At 30.9% G+C, this 15,412-nt stretch overlaps 1 protein-coding gene across 1 annotated transcript in view; it reads right to left on the reverse strand.

Annotated features, from left to right (window-relative positions):
* Window positions 1-2,814, reverse strand: part of LOC145268358 (synergin gamma-like) — a 171,221-nt gene extending 168,407 nt beyond the window's left edge. The window contains exon 1 of the mRNA XM_080123890.1: window positions 2,126-2,814. Within this exon, the coding sequence (XP_079980016.1) occupies window positions 2,126-2,139 (14 nt within the window). The 5' untranslated portion in view covers window positions 2,140-2,814. The remainder of the gene's footprint in view (window positions 1-2,125) is intronic.
* Between the last annotated feature and the right edge of the window lie 12,598 nt (window positions 2,815-15,412).

A 15,412-nucleotide genomic window follows, 5' to 3' on the forward strand; every position in this document is an offset into this window, starting at 1 on the left:
TGACATGATAATTAAGTACGTAATATTGCTTTTGTTTAAAAAAAATAATCGATCTGTCAACTCTAGTTTAACAAGCATCAAAATATGTTTATGAACCGACGTTTTTACCGCTTAGTCTGACAGGCCCGCAACAACCGTCGGGGGATTTTGCTTGAAGAAAAACTGATTTGTTTATTTCCTTTCTTTTTTAATTTAAATGTAATTATTTTTAGTGTGCAATAATTTATATCGGTAACAGTCCGCCGTCCTATGAACACAAATTCGGAATAGGGGCGTCAACAACGGTCGGGGGATTTTGCTGTAAAGAAAGACATAAGTAAAATACACCTGTATTTGGCAAATTGAAAGTGTTGCTTATTTTGATATTTACGTAAACTCCAGTTTCCTCTTGTCAAACTTCTGAGGCCTTTTTTTTTTTTTTTAATGCAACGTTACACGTGTTATATCACTTATTGAAACTCAATAATCAAAATTAGAATATGGAAATAAATGCCGAGCAAGTTTTATTGAAAAAAAAAAAAAAAAAAAAAAAAAAAAAAATGCGTTTATAATCTGACAATGGAGGTTAACAGCTGGAAAGGTTTTTATTGGTTCGGAGAGAGGAAGGTTTTCTTTTTTTTAAAGACCTGCCATACATACTACCCTCCCCACACAAAACAGTTAAACTGGAAAAAAAAAAAAAAAAAAAAAAAAAGGAAAAAAAAGGGTATTTATGCACTTATGTTACCGTGAAATAAAAATAATAAGATCATTTAGAAAGCCATTCTTAACATGGGAAAAGGGAGAGTGTTTTGAAAACACCCCCCCTTTCCCATGTTAAGCATCAAAAAAAAAAAAAAAAAAATCAAATGTATAACAGTACATGTTACCAAAGGCAAGATGTTATTCTACATAGCTGGATAAGTTTTTAGCAGTTTGTTCAGTTCGAAAAAACACAAAAAAAAAACAAGTAGTGTCGAATGTTACTTGAGAATAAATGGCAGACATGAGAGGGTCGGGTCACAGTAATCGCTCAAAAATAGAAAATTAAAAAAAAAAAAAAAAAAAATACTAGAAGAAATCCATCCTATAAATGTTATGGTAGCAATAACATTTATTGGGTGACATAAGATGTACAAACAGTAGGTATTTTTTTAACGATCTGCTCCAGCGTAATATAAACACCCCCAACAACCACCCCATATTAAGAACGGCTTTCGGAATAAACACTATAACCTCATATTAAGAACGGCTTTCGAGGTTGGGGGTATTCCGAAAGCTGTTCTTAACATAGGGAGGTTGGGGTATTTATAATACACTTGAGATTATGCCCACTGCCCCAGTGTATGCATGAAACGGCATATATAACTGTTTTATGCGTTTGTTTTAGCCTTTCATTTTTTTTTAATAAATTTAATATTTTGTAGAATAAATAAAATGTCTACTTTGCAAAAAAAGATACTTAAATACCAAACAGCAAATTATATTAGTGTTTAAACGAAATTAAAAAAAAATTTTTTTTTTTTACTTTTCTTTCATTCATTCGATGAAATTAAAAGAAGAAATGGTATTTAAATAGGAAAAACAATATTAATGCTTCGTATTATTAGTGGTGTGAATATTATTTATTAGTTAAATAAAATTAAATAACGAAATTTCTAAACAAAAATTCAAGACATTGTTTTTTTTTTGTTGTTGTTTTGTTTTTTAACACGCCATAATGTCAAGCGGATCATCTGGAATGATCGTTTTAAATTAAAATAACCTTTAATCACTGGAAAAAAAAAATACGGATTTACAACTATAATCTTCGGCATTTTAATACGTACACAAAAATGAAAAGCTTATAACAGTAAAATAAAATACCTGAGTTCATATATATATATATATATATATATATATATATATATATATATATATATGAAAGTAAATAAATATATCGGCACACACAGGGCACCTTTCTGCTTAAAAAAAAACGATAACATTCTAATATTGCTTCGTTCATCAGAACTAAAAACACATTGGATCCAAGTTTAGCTAAATTTGTTTAAAGATCGAGATATTTTTTAATAATAAAAAAAAAAGACAAACATGTATCAAAACGAAAAGCCATAAGATGAAGACATTAGAAAGAAGCAGGACGTACCTGTTGTCTGCCATGACTGCCTTCTTCTTCTCTGATGTGGGAGGGACAAACAAGGGAAGCAACTCCTCATTTCGACGACGTTTTTAAAATGACAACAGCAGAAGCGCGTATTACATCAACACAGAACAGTAACATGCTGTGCAGGCTTATATCAGAGTAAAATATAGAGTGCGTGGTATAGATACCGGGAGTAAGTTCTCAACGATCTTTTGCTTCCCTGTTTATAATAGCCCCGTTTTTTTTTTTTTGTTTTTGTGTTTTTTTTGTGTGTGTTGACGGTGTAAGACGAAAAAAATAAACCCATCAAAAACGCGAACCGGAGCGGAGCAGGAGCACTGGAGTACTAGCAGACGAAAAAAATTCAATTATTCTCAATTTTTAATACAAATATTTTTATTGCTTCAATTTTGAATAAATTCCCAATTATTTAAATTTAAAGTGTTGTGTAATAATTTAAAAAAAAAAAAGAAAGAAAAAGAAAGGAAAAACAGAAAAAAACATTGCCGCAAGCATCATCACCTTCTCTGGAAACAGGATGAAATGATTTGTTTGCGCCGATCGGCTGAAATGACGTCCAACCTATGTATGCCAATCCATCCGATCACGCGAAATTTGACATGCATCTAGAGTGTCCTTTCTATTTGGGGGAGTTCGATTCCACAACGTTAAACTGACCCGACCCCGTATCTAACCTTTCCTTGACTGTAAACTGGCCGTTAAACTATACATTAACTTATAACGATCCACGGGTCCAGTTTCAACCATTGCCTGCGCACCGTTCTGATCTTTTTCATTGTAATGCCACTCAAATTAAATAGGGTTAATGAAACGTGTGTACATTGTTTTATTTTTTTTATTTTAGGATGCTTGTGCAGATTAACGATGTTTATAAGCCAACGCATTTCAGGTGAAAACATTATGTAATTGCATTTCATGTCGAAATGAATATAAATGTTTTAAATTACGAAATAATGGTTCCTCCTTGTCAAACTTTGACAATTTCCTAGCCTCTATCAATGCCTAAATCTAAACGCAGATTCCGTGCACGGATTTGGAGTCTACATTCGTAACCCCCCCCCCTGACTAGAGAAACAAACCTAGAAACGGACGATCAAGCCTTTATGTGCTTTAGACTAAACATACAACACAACATTAGCTACTTTTATTTTCTCTACCGCTCTCCCTCGACCTAGGACTGCACCATAATAAACAAAGTCTCTGACAGTATAGACACAGCACTCTCCCTCGACACTAGTGCACAAGTCCGTGTATTTGGTGACTTTAATGTTCACCACAAAAACTGGCTTGGATTCTCTACTCACACAGATGCAGCGGGCAGCACAACACATAGTTTTGCTATATCTCACTCCCTATCACAAATGGTTACGTTTCCAGCCCGTTTCCCTGACCAGCAAGAACAACAAGCATCACTTCTAGATCTGTTTCTAACTACAGTTCCCGAGGATTGTACAACAAATGCTGACAGCCCACTCGGGAACGCTGACCATGCAGTGATAATGGTAGAAATCGCCTTAAATTCTAGACCCAAAACTGAAGAGCCAGTGCTCAAAACCACGAGATATTATAAAAAGGCTGACTGGGAAGCCATCAGAGATCTTATCAGCAATGCCCCATGGGGAAATATTTTTTCTCTTCCTGCTGAACAGTGCGCAAATGAGACCACTGAATGGTTCAAAACAGCAATGGAAGCACATGTTCCCATGCAGAAATTTTATAGCAAGCCCCACTCTCCCCAATGGTTTACCATTGCTCAAAGGCAGCATGCATACCGCAGATTTAACCGACATAAGTCCAGTTCAAACAAACAGAAGTACATAGAAGCTAGAAATAACGTTAAGAAAGAAATAGCGACAGCCAAGAGAGAATTTACTGAAACCACTAAAAAACGCATCGAAGCACAAAAATTAGGAAATCGTGACTTCTGGAAAATCTACAACAGTGTAGTAAATAATGGGCAATCAACAATTCCCCCGCTAACCAACAATCACGAGGTTGTTTGCTCAGCAACCGACAAAGCTTCCAACCACCCGCTGCCTGACTTTCCTTTGCGGACAGACGCCACGCTAGACGATCTAAAAATCACCCCTGCTCAGGTACATGCTATCATAAAAAATCTTGACACTTCAAAAGCATGTGGACCTGATCTCATCCCAGCTGTGCTATTAAAAAAGTGCTCAGCCGAAGTAGCTCCAGTTCTCTCCAAACTCTACAACAAATGCCTTAAAGAATCATGCTTTCCTGGCTGTTGGAAAACTGCTTCTGTGGTACCAATATTCAAGAATTCTGGCGAAAGAACTGACCCATCAAATTAGCGCCCCATTAGCCTCCTCCCACTTTTCGCCAAAATATTTGAGACCATAATTAACCATGCTCTAGTCCGGCTAAACTTCTAATTGACAAACAATATGGATTTAGACAAGCCCGTTCCACAGCTGACATCCTCACTATAATCTCTGAACGTATATACCATTCACTGGACAAAGTGGGGGAGGGCAGAGCAGTAGCTCTAGATATATCTAAGGCTTTTGACAGGGTATGGCACAAGGGTCTCCTCAGGAAAATTAAGTCATACGGTATCACTGGTAGAATACTTAGCATAATTAAATCCTTCTTAGATAAGAGAAAAATCCAGGTTGTCCTCGACGGTCGAACATCTAAACAGTGTGATATAAATGCGGGAGTGCCTCAGGGGTCTATTCTTGGACCTCTATTGTTCCTGATATTTATTAATGACCTCCCCGGCACATCACGACAGAGGCAAGTACCTTCATTGTCTTCATATTAGAGCTCTCAAGTGAGGCAACTAAACGACTACAGATCAACTACCAGTTTCACATTTAACACTGGCTGGAGTTATTCTCAAGGATCCAGGTGGAGGACTGAGACTATCTCTTCCTTTCATATAGACACTATTCCCCAGACATTGCCTGAGTATTCATGAAGCTTGTTCCTCATTCTGTTTTAGAAAGAAGTCTGTTGCTGTTAATTGCCTCCTGGACACAAGTAGTGGGTGGTCAAATGTGTTTGCTTATGCGTTGAGACAATTGGCGTTGATTTTCATGTGATTTTTGTTTTTTGTAATATGTATGATAATAGCAGAGGAGAGGCATTCGACTTTGCCGTTCGTAAAATACACTAAAATATATTTTAATTCACACAGATTTTGTATTTATTATTGAATTTAAAATGGAAAGAAGAATTAAAATGCTCAACAATTCATCTATTCAGTGGGTTTTATTCAAACGACCATTTCCAAATGTGAAGTATATTCCTTTAGCTTCCACTTAGTGTCAGGTTATCAGAAGTCAGCACCCCTGGAGAGAAGCACTTTGACTTGCAAAAATTTCCTGGGCATCCATCGGCATTCCCCTGTAAAAGCGCCTCAGGCAATTAGCAATAAACTAAACCCCTTCATAAAAAGAGAGAAAGCAAATCCTTAGAGGGTGAATCTCCTAGAACTGCACAGAACTAAACTCCCACTGCAAAATCAACAGGGGCCAGATCATTACAGGAATAGTCTAATCGCTGTTGATTTTGGGGGCTGAGGTTAAAATATTCAGAATAGAAATATGGATTGTTTTGTCACCTTTTTGTAGTTATTCTATTTGTAAACTAGTTGTAGGTTGTTTTTTGTTTTTACAAAGCTAATTCTCTATTGAATATTATATATAGTATTAATTGAATATTATATATAGTACTAATTGAATATTATATATAGTACTAATTGAATATTATATATAGTATTAATTGAATATTATATATAGTACTAATTGAATATTATATATAGTACTGATTGAATATTATATATAGTATTAATTGAATATTATATATAGTACTAATTGAATATTATATATAGTACTAATTGAATATTATATATAGTACTAATTGAATATTATATATAGTACTAATTGAATATTATATATAGTATTAATTGAATATTATATATAGTATTAATTGAATATTATATATAGTATTAATTGAATATTATATATAGTATTAATTGAATATTATATATAGTACTAATTGAATATTATATATAGTACTAATTGAATATTATATATAGTACTAATTGAATATTATATATAGTACTAATTGAATATTATATATAGTACTAATTGAATATTATATATAGTACTAATTGAATATTATATATAGTATTAATTGAATATTATATATAGTACTAATTGAATATTATATATAGTATTAATTGAATATTATATATAGTACTAATTGAATATTATATATAGTACTAATTGAATATTATATATAGTATTAATTGAATATTATATATAGTACTAATTGAATATTATATATAGTATTAATTGAATATTATATATAGTATTAATTGAATATTATATATAGTACTAATTGAATATTATATATAGTATTAATTGAATATTATATATAGTACTAATTGAATATTATATATAGTACTAATTGAATATTATATATAGTACTAATTGAATATTATATATAGTACTAATTGAATATTATATATAGTACTAGTTGAATATTATATATAGTATTAATTGAATATTATATATAGTACTAATTGAATATTATATATAGTACTAATTGAATATTATATATAGTATTAATTGAATATTATATATAGTACTAATTGAATATTATATATAGTACTAATTGAATATTATATATAGTACTAATTGAATATTATATATAGTACTAATTGAATATTATATATAGTATTAATTGAATATTATATATAGTACTAATTGAATATTATATATAGTACTAATTGAATATTATATATAGTATTAATTGAATATTATATATAGTACTAATTGAATATTATATATAGTACTAATTGAATATTATATATAGTATTAATTGGATATTATATATAGTATTAATTGAATATTATATATAGTATTAATTGAATATTATATATAGTATTAATTGAATATTATATATAGTACTAATTGAATATTATATATAGTACTAATTGAATATTATATATAGTACTAATTGAATATTATATATAGTATTAATTGAATATTATATATAGTATTAATTGAATATTATATATAGTATTAATTGAATATTATATATAGTACTAATTGAATATTATATATAGTATTAATTGAATATTATATATAGTATTAATTGAATATTATATATAGTACTAATTGAATATTATATATAGTACTAATTGAATATTATATATAGTACTAATTGAATATTATATATAGTATTAATTGAATATTATATATAGTACTAATTGAATATTATATATAGTATTAATTGAATATTATATATAGTATTAATTGAATATTATATATAGTACTAATTGAATATTATATATAGTATTAATTGAATATTATATATAGTACTAATTGAATATTATATATAGTATTAATTGAATATTATATATAGTATTAATTGAATATTATATATAGTACTAATTGAATATTATATATAGTACTAATTGAATATTATATATAGTACTAATTGAATATTATATATAGTATTAATTGAATATTATATATAGTATTAATTGAATATTATATATAGTATTAATTGAATATTATATATAGTACTAATTGAATATTATATATAGTATTAATTGAATATTATATATAGTATTAATTGAATATTATATATAGTACTAATTGAATATTATATATAGTACTAATTGAATATTATATATAGTACTAATTGAATATTATATATAGTATTAATTGAATATTATATATAGTACTAATTGAATATTATATATAGTATTAATTGAATATTATATATAGTATTAATTGAATATTATATATAGTACTAATTGAATATTATATATAGTATTAATTGAATATTATATATAGTACTAATTGAATATTATATATAGTACTAATTGAATATTATATATAGTACTAATTGAATATTATATATAGTATTAATTGAATATTATATATAGTATTAATTGAATATTATATATAGTATTAATTGAATATTATATATAGTACTAATTGAATATTATATATAGTATTAATTGAATATTATATATAGTACTAATTGAATATTATATATAGTATTAATTGAATATTATATATAGTATTAATTGAATATTATATATAGTATTAATTGAATATTATATATAGTATTAATTGAATATTATATATAGTACTAATTGAATATTATATATAGTACTAATTGAATATTATATATAGTACTAATTGAATATTATATATAGTACTAATTGAATATTATATATAGTACTAATTGAATATTATATATAGTACTAATTGAATATTATATATAGTATTAATTGAATATTATATATAGTATTAATTGAATATTATATATAGTATTAATTTAATATTATATATAGTATTAATTGAATATTATATATAGTACTAATTGAATTTTATATTTAGTATTAATTGAATATTATATATAGTATTAATTGAATATTATATATAGTATTAATTGAATATTATATATAGTACTAATTGAATATTATATATAGTACTAATTGAATATTATATATAGTACTAATTGAATATTATATATAGTATTAATTGAATATTATATATAGTATTAATTGAATATTATATATAGTATTAATTGAATAGTATATATAGTATTAATTGAATATTATATATAGTACTAATTGAATATTATATATAGTATTAATTGAATATTATATATAGTACTAATTGAATATTATATATAGTATTAATTGAATATTATATATAGTATTAATTGAATATTATATATAGTATTAATTGAATATTATATATAGTACTAATTGAATATTATATATAGTATTAATTGAATATTATATATAGTACTAATTGAATATTATATATAGTATTAATTGAATATTATATATAGTACTAATTGAATATTATATATAGTACTAATTGAATATTATATATAGTACTAATTGAATATTATACATAGTATTAATTGAATATTATATATAGTACTAATTTCCAAAGTTTTAAAAAAGATGACTTGGGTGCCATCAGCTAGAATCGAAACCAAAACATTTAATGCTTTAGCTGCATTCCCTACCATGTGAGCTAACCCAACAGCTAGATACGGAAGATTTAAAATTAAACCACCTTCAGCTATGAATAAATTTGCACATGCATAAAAGTAATAGAAATATGTGGGCAAGTTGAAATGAACATTTTTTCATTTCAACTTACCAACATATTTCTGTACGTGTTATCCATTCATCCAAACAAAGATTTTACTCATTATGAACCATCCTTGGTGTATGGCTACAATTTCCTGTTAATTGCAGTGTTATGCAACAAGAGCTTATCGGTTAAACACACACGTGCACACATATACTATTTTATTTATGCAATAAATGACATGAAGTTGGGCATAAGATACGTGTAATACTATTGACACCTCCCTACCACACCGCAGGTGTTGGGAAGTAAAAAAAAATAGAGGAAAGAAATATAACAATGAAAGAGGAAATAAGTTTATCAGCAGAACAATGATATAAGAAGCTGTTCACCAGAGCACACAAAAGAAAGCTGAAATAGGACTGTTAATTAAAGTGTGGTGGTGATTTTGGATAAAAGGACCAGACAATGGATGTCAGTATGTTTAGAGTTAGTTTATGGGTGGTTTTAATAGTAACAATGACTTTGCGACAGTTTATGATGGTTGAGAACCCAGTTGAATGAAAATTGTGGTTCAGAGGAAGATCAAGATGAGCTGACAGCAACTGATAGATGTGGCCCCAACAGAAGATGTAGATGTGAACCTTAGTGTTGAAAGGGCTATTTCCCATGATGGTGTCACACATGCACCCAGAGTCCAACCGATATATACAAAATGTGTAGAGTTTTTTTTTTTTACCAGCTATGGGCAAATAGCGCCACTGCTTTGTGGATGCCTTTGGAAAGGTAAAGATTAAGGGGGGCAAACACCAACAAAAAATCCGGATTGGTTGGTTGGTTGTTTTTCTTTTACGGCATATCAACCCTTTTCAGGTTATTTAATGAGGAATCCAAAGATTTTGAAGAAAAATTTTTTAATAGAATATATTTGTTGTTTTCAAGTCATTTTCCTATTTAACCCATAGTTGGAACCCTAACAGGTACTACCACTCTGGATCAGAGTGGACCTGGGAGCAATGGCAATCAAAGGGTGCCTCCACACTCCCCAAAGCCCGCAAGCTGGGGCCTCACCACTGGATATAGTTTAGGGTCATATCCAGGACCTCTGGATTGGAGTCTCAATAGATGGATGGTGAAGCATATCAACCCATTTTCGGCAACTCCTGCAGCTGCGTTGGCTCCAACCATATTGGTTTATCTTTCCGTTGGACTTTGTCTGTAACACCGAGAGGGGAACCTGGTAACTGGGCAAACCTAGGTCTCCTTATCACCCGCCCAGGCCTACATCCAGAGAGCCAATACCAGCTTCGAACTGTATAGTACAGCCACAGCAGATGCTGCAGTGCACTAGACTAGATGCAGAATGCTGTTGTCTTATCAGACAGAAGGTTGCTATCATATAGAGTTTTTTGTTTCTCTCAAGTTTGTGTTTTGAGTTTTATTTTTTTTATACTTGTGAACCTGTGCACCCCTCCCCCCTCGGCAACCGCCAATATGAGAGATGATAACATGGCCAAAATGGAAGAAGAGAAGATAAAAGAGAAGAAGACCACAGAAACAGCGTTAGGGGTCAGCATTTGTTGTTGAGAATAGCTTAGATTGTCAGCTCTTTTTGGCGAATGTGACTAGAAATTCAGAGAAATGATTCTGGAGATTTGAGTTACTGAAGCGAATTGGTGTCTCCTGTTTTTTTTTTTTTTTTTTTTTTTTTTTTGCATTTTCACCCCAAACAAGGTACAGTGCCACTTTGATGTAAGGGGCTACTATCTGGGACATAAGGGATACTATGTAGGGAGTTGAGCAACAAGATGTCTGCTCACATTACACTTGAACTTCTGCATGTCAGTACAGTTGGAGAAATAGGAACCTAGGAACCTGGAAGGGAATTCCAAAGTCTAGCAGTTCTGGGGAAGAAACTATTAGAGTAGAAGACTTTCTTACATCTGGAGATTTCTACGGTTTAGGGGTGGGATTTTGCTGCTTGTCAGGTTTGTTGGAGGTATTTATGTCGAGGGGGGTACAAGGGCTTGTAGCTCGTCAGAGGATCTACTATTAAAAGACTTGTAAAACAGGCAGAGGGAGGCAACATTTCGTCGATGGGACAGAGGTTAAAGTTTAGATGACAGTTTGGGACCTATTAGGTTGGCGACTCTCTTTTGAACCCTGTCCAGGAGTGAGAGACTAGTAGCAGATGCACCAGTTCAAATGTGACAACGATACTCCATACATGGGTGGATGGTGGCCTTGTAGAGGTACAGGATGCTTCCAGGCACAAGTAACTTTCTAGCACGGCAGAGAGAGACCATCTTCCTCACAGCAGCCTTGATGTATCTGCTCCAACTCATGTTCCCTGTGAACATTAAGCCGAGGAGTTTAAAAGAAGTACTTTCAGGTAATGTAACATCAGCCATTGCTATTGGTGGTTGAGAAGGTTTCTTGTAATTGTTGAAGAAAACAAGCTTAATCTTGGCAGCATTGAATGTGACCATCCATTTTTGTCCCCATTCCACTAAAGACTGGAGGTCTTCTTCTAGGGTTTCTGCCATTTCCTTAGATATGTGTTTATTTGCTTTCCCCTCGTGCCTGTTATAGAGGGTGGTGTCATCATCAAATATGCCCATCTCAGAGACAATTTTATTTATTTTAGTAGCTGAACTGTTGGACATATAGTTGGAAACCTTGTTGAGAGCCTTTCAGGGATGCTGAATATTCTTCGACAAGGAAATTTGAGGCTTGTGCAGACTTCATACCAATCAAATCATCAGATTAGACCTCCTGCATCAGTTGGGTCCCTTTTAACTGGTTCCTTGTCTGAAGTTCTGTGCTTTTTCCATCCTAGCACGTTTTCTTCATTTTGAAGCTATGGAATTTTTGTTTTCTGAGTATCAAACTCTTCATAAGGTGGCCCACCTCTCATTTAATTCTGTTATAAAACAAACAACACAAGTAGAATCCTCTTGTGTTTCATTCTGGAGAGCCAACTGACATATCTTTATCCCTTATCAGAGTTCTTTCTTAACAGTGTCATGCAAAGGGATTTGAAAAAAAATGGAGGTATCTGGCAAGAATACCTTTTTAAACTATGATCAAGAGCAGATTAAAAGCTTTGGAGATGCCATAGAGTTCAGCTTCAAGGATGGCAGATACTACATGAAGCACCCATGGCATACTGACGAGCTAATCTGAGTTCCATCCAATCACGCTGTTTCTTTGTGTATTTTGGAATGAATGCCTAAGGGCCTATTAAAAAATGTGTAACATTTTTTATATTATATAACTAGTTTGCACATAGTCTGTTTTGTAACCGCATACATTTGCGTATGTGCATTTTTGCTAGTGAGTTTTTTTTACATATGTATACAGTAGATCATATTACATCATTTTGACTATCGTTTTTCCCTGCGTGACCCATGATCTTCTCACGGTTGTTGATCTTCTGTTTAACTTAAGACAAATCTACTCATGCATGGAAACACAGTGGAGATCTGATAAGGGTTTAAAGATTTTATTTGGAGAGAAAATTTGTGCACAAGGGGGAGAGACTACCTAGGCTAAAATGAATTCCTTATTACTTTTTTTTTCTAATAAGAGATTGAGAGATGCAGACGAACAGGCATCTAGATAACATTCATTTTAGGTTCTCTTTAGATCGCCAGATACCTGTCACCTTTCTCATTTCCCAGCTTGGACTGACTTTTTAAAATCCTTTTGTTTCCCTTCTAAAATGTGTGACATAAACACCTCTTATATTTCGGCATCTAGAGCATTTTGTGTTCTGCTTCAATCATGTCACATGCAGCTGAGTCTGTTTTTGTTTGCCACTAGGTCATCATGACATTTATTATTATTATTATTATCATTATTATTATTACTACTACTACTACTACTACTACTACTACTACTACTACCTTGGTTAATTAAGTTAACTTTACTTTGGGAAACAAAAAGCAGCCTCCAGTATTTTTAAATATTAATAAAAACCGGGTTGAATTACTTTCATAGGTTTATTTTATTATTTAATCCTTTTCGTATCTTTACCATCTGCGCCTATTCATTTTTTTTTTGTTCCTTATTATCAAAAAAAAAACGAATTTTTTTAACGACCACAAAATTATGTTGTCAATGGTGCCATGAATATTAGTGTTAGGCATAATGAATTGTTAAAAAAAATCCTTCATTAACTCTAAGTTTGAATGACATTATGAAAAAACAAAGAACAAAAATGCTTCCCACATTGACCATAATGGCATCATGAAATTTTAGGGACCGTTAAAAATCAAATTCACCACTGTCATCGGTGGTAGACAGGTAAATAAGTATCTATGAAGTTTAGTTTATTCAAACAGATTAAAATAAAAAGATGATAACATTAATTCGATTAATCCAAATAATACAAGCAATCATCCCTCATCTCATAAATTCAGAACTGTAAAATAGATTGGCGTTAGAAATGTCGGCACTTTAATTGGAAATCCTTTCTTTCCATTTTTGGATGAGTTATTGTGAAGAAAAATGCTTGTGTAGATTAGTGATCTTTGAAACCAACGCACTTCAGGTGAAAACATTATCATGTACTTATATGCCATGTCGAAATTAGTATAAAATCCAAAAATTACGAAAATGATCCAGCAGAAAAATAATTAAAAGTAAAAATAAATTTTATCGAATTGAATTTTATCGTATGTCTTAAATGTGGAAGAATTGTGCGTCCAATGCAGTATGACAAACTGACTTATCCCCCTTGACTTAAATTAAGGGTCTATCATTTTTAAACACAAAATTTCAGAACGTAGTACTGGATGAATCAAAAATACATATAGCGTGTCTTCTACTGGATCATTTTTTTTTTTTTGTAACTTTTGGAATTGATACTAATTTCAACATGACACGTAAGTATGTAATAATGTTTTCACCTAAAATGTGTTGGCTTAAAACTCCATAATCTACACAAGCACTATCATCTTTTTTTCCTACTATAACCAATCTTCACAAACACTGAGGTGACACTTCAAAATATGATGACTTTTTTCTTTCTTTTCCAACCAAATTTTATCTCAATTCAAAACAAGTTCATTAACACAACATTGTCTCTCTAAACATTTATTAATTTAATTCTTTTTTAAATTTTAATTTTACTTGTGTTTAAATTTTCTAATAGTGTTGTTTGTTATGGGAAGAGGGCATCCTACCGGATGCTAGACATTCACCCACTTTTTCAATCATTCCAATTAAGAGATCTTTTAAAAATTCTAACCGCTCCTTTCAGTGTAATTGTTTGGATTTCTCTTGCACTTGGTTCACCAGGTATATTCGACAGGTAGTTTTTGAAATTCTATTTCATGAGTCTGGTTGCTTCTATAATTACTGGAATGATTGAGATCTTCCTAAGATTCCAATTTCTTTTCATGTCAACCATAAGACGTTGGTATTTCGTTATCTTTTCCCTCTCAGCTCTATTAAGGTCAGCATCATTTGTGACACTTACTTTAACGAGGGTTGCTACTTTCATCCATAGTCATAATGAATGGTGTACGACTTATTTCTGGTAGATGATCCCACGATGTGTTGCTACACTGGATAATCAGCGTTTTTATTTTCATCTTCAGAGAAGTCAGTCTCATTGATTTTTTGCGTTTTTTTATTTACTGTTTTTTCTTTTTGCGTTTTTTTTTTTATTTACTGCTTTTTTTCTCTGTATTTTATTTGTTGTTTTCCTCCACTTTTCAAACTCTGAGTAGTGGTAGCAAACCAGCAACACTTTTTTTTCAGCAACAATCCATGGCTGGGCTTTTAAGCATCATTGGGGGACGCTTACTTCAACTAGGGTTGCTACTTATCATTGTGTTTTTCCTGGAGATGGTGCATTCTACCGGATGCAAAAATTCTTCCATTAGTTTAGTTACTCCAACCGAGAGATCTCTTTTTAAGATTTTATCCGTCCCTTTAAGTGCTATTGTTTGTATTTCTTTTGCACTTGGTTCACTGGGTATATTCACCAAATAGTTTTTGAAATTATTTTTTATTAGCCCGGTTGCTCCTATAACGATTTGTATGATTGATATTTTCTTAAGATTCCATTTCTTTTCATGTTGTACGTAAGTCGTTGGTATTTTGTTATTTTCTCCCTCTCTGCTCTGTTAAGGCCAGCATCATTGGAGGACACTTACTT

Source organism: Euprymna scolopes, chromosome 43 (genome assembly GCF_053919585.1).
Source record: "Euprymna scolopes isolate OS-2025 chromosome 43, ASM5391958v1, whole genome shotgun sequence".
NCBI classification, from domain to species: Eukaryota; Metazoa; Mollusca; class Cephalopoda; order Sepiida; family Sepiolidae; genus Euprymna; species Euprymna scolopes.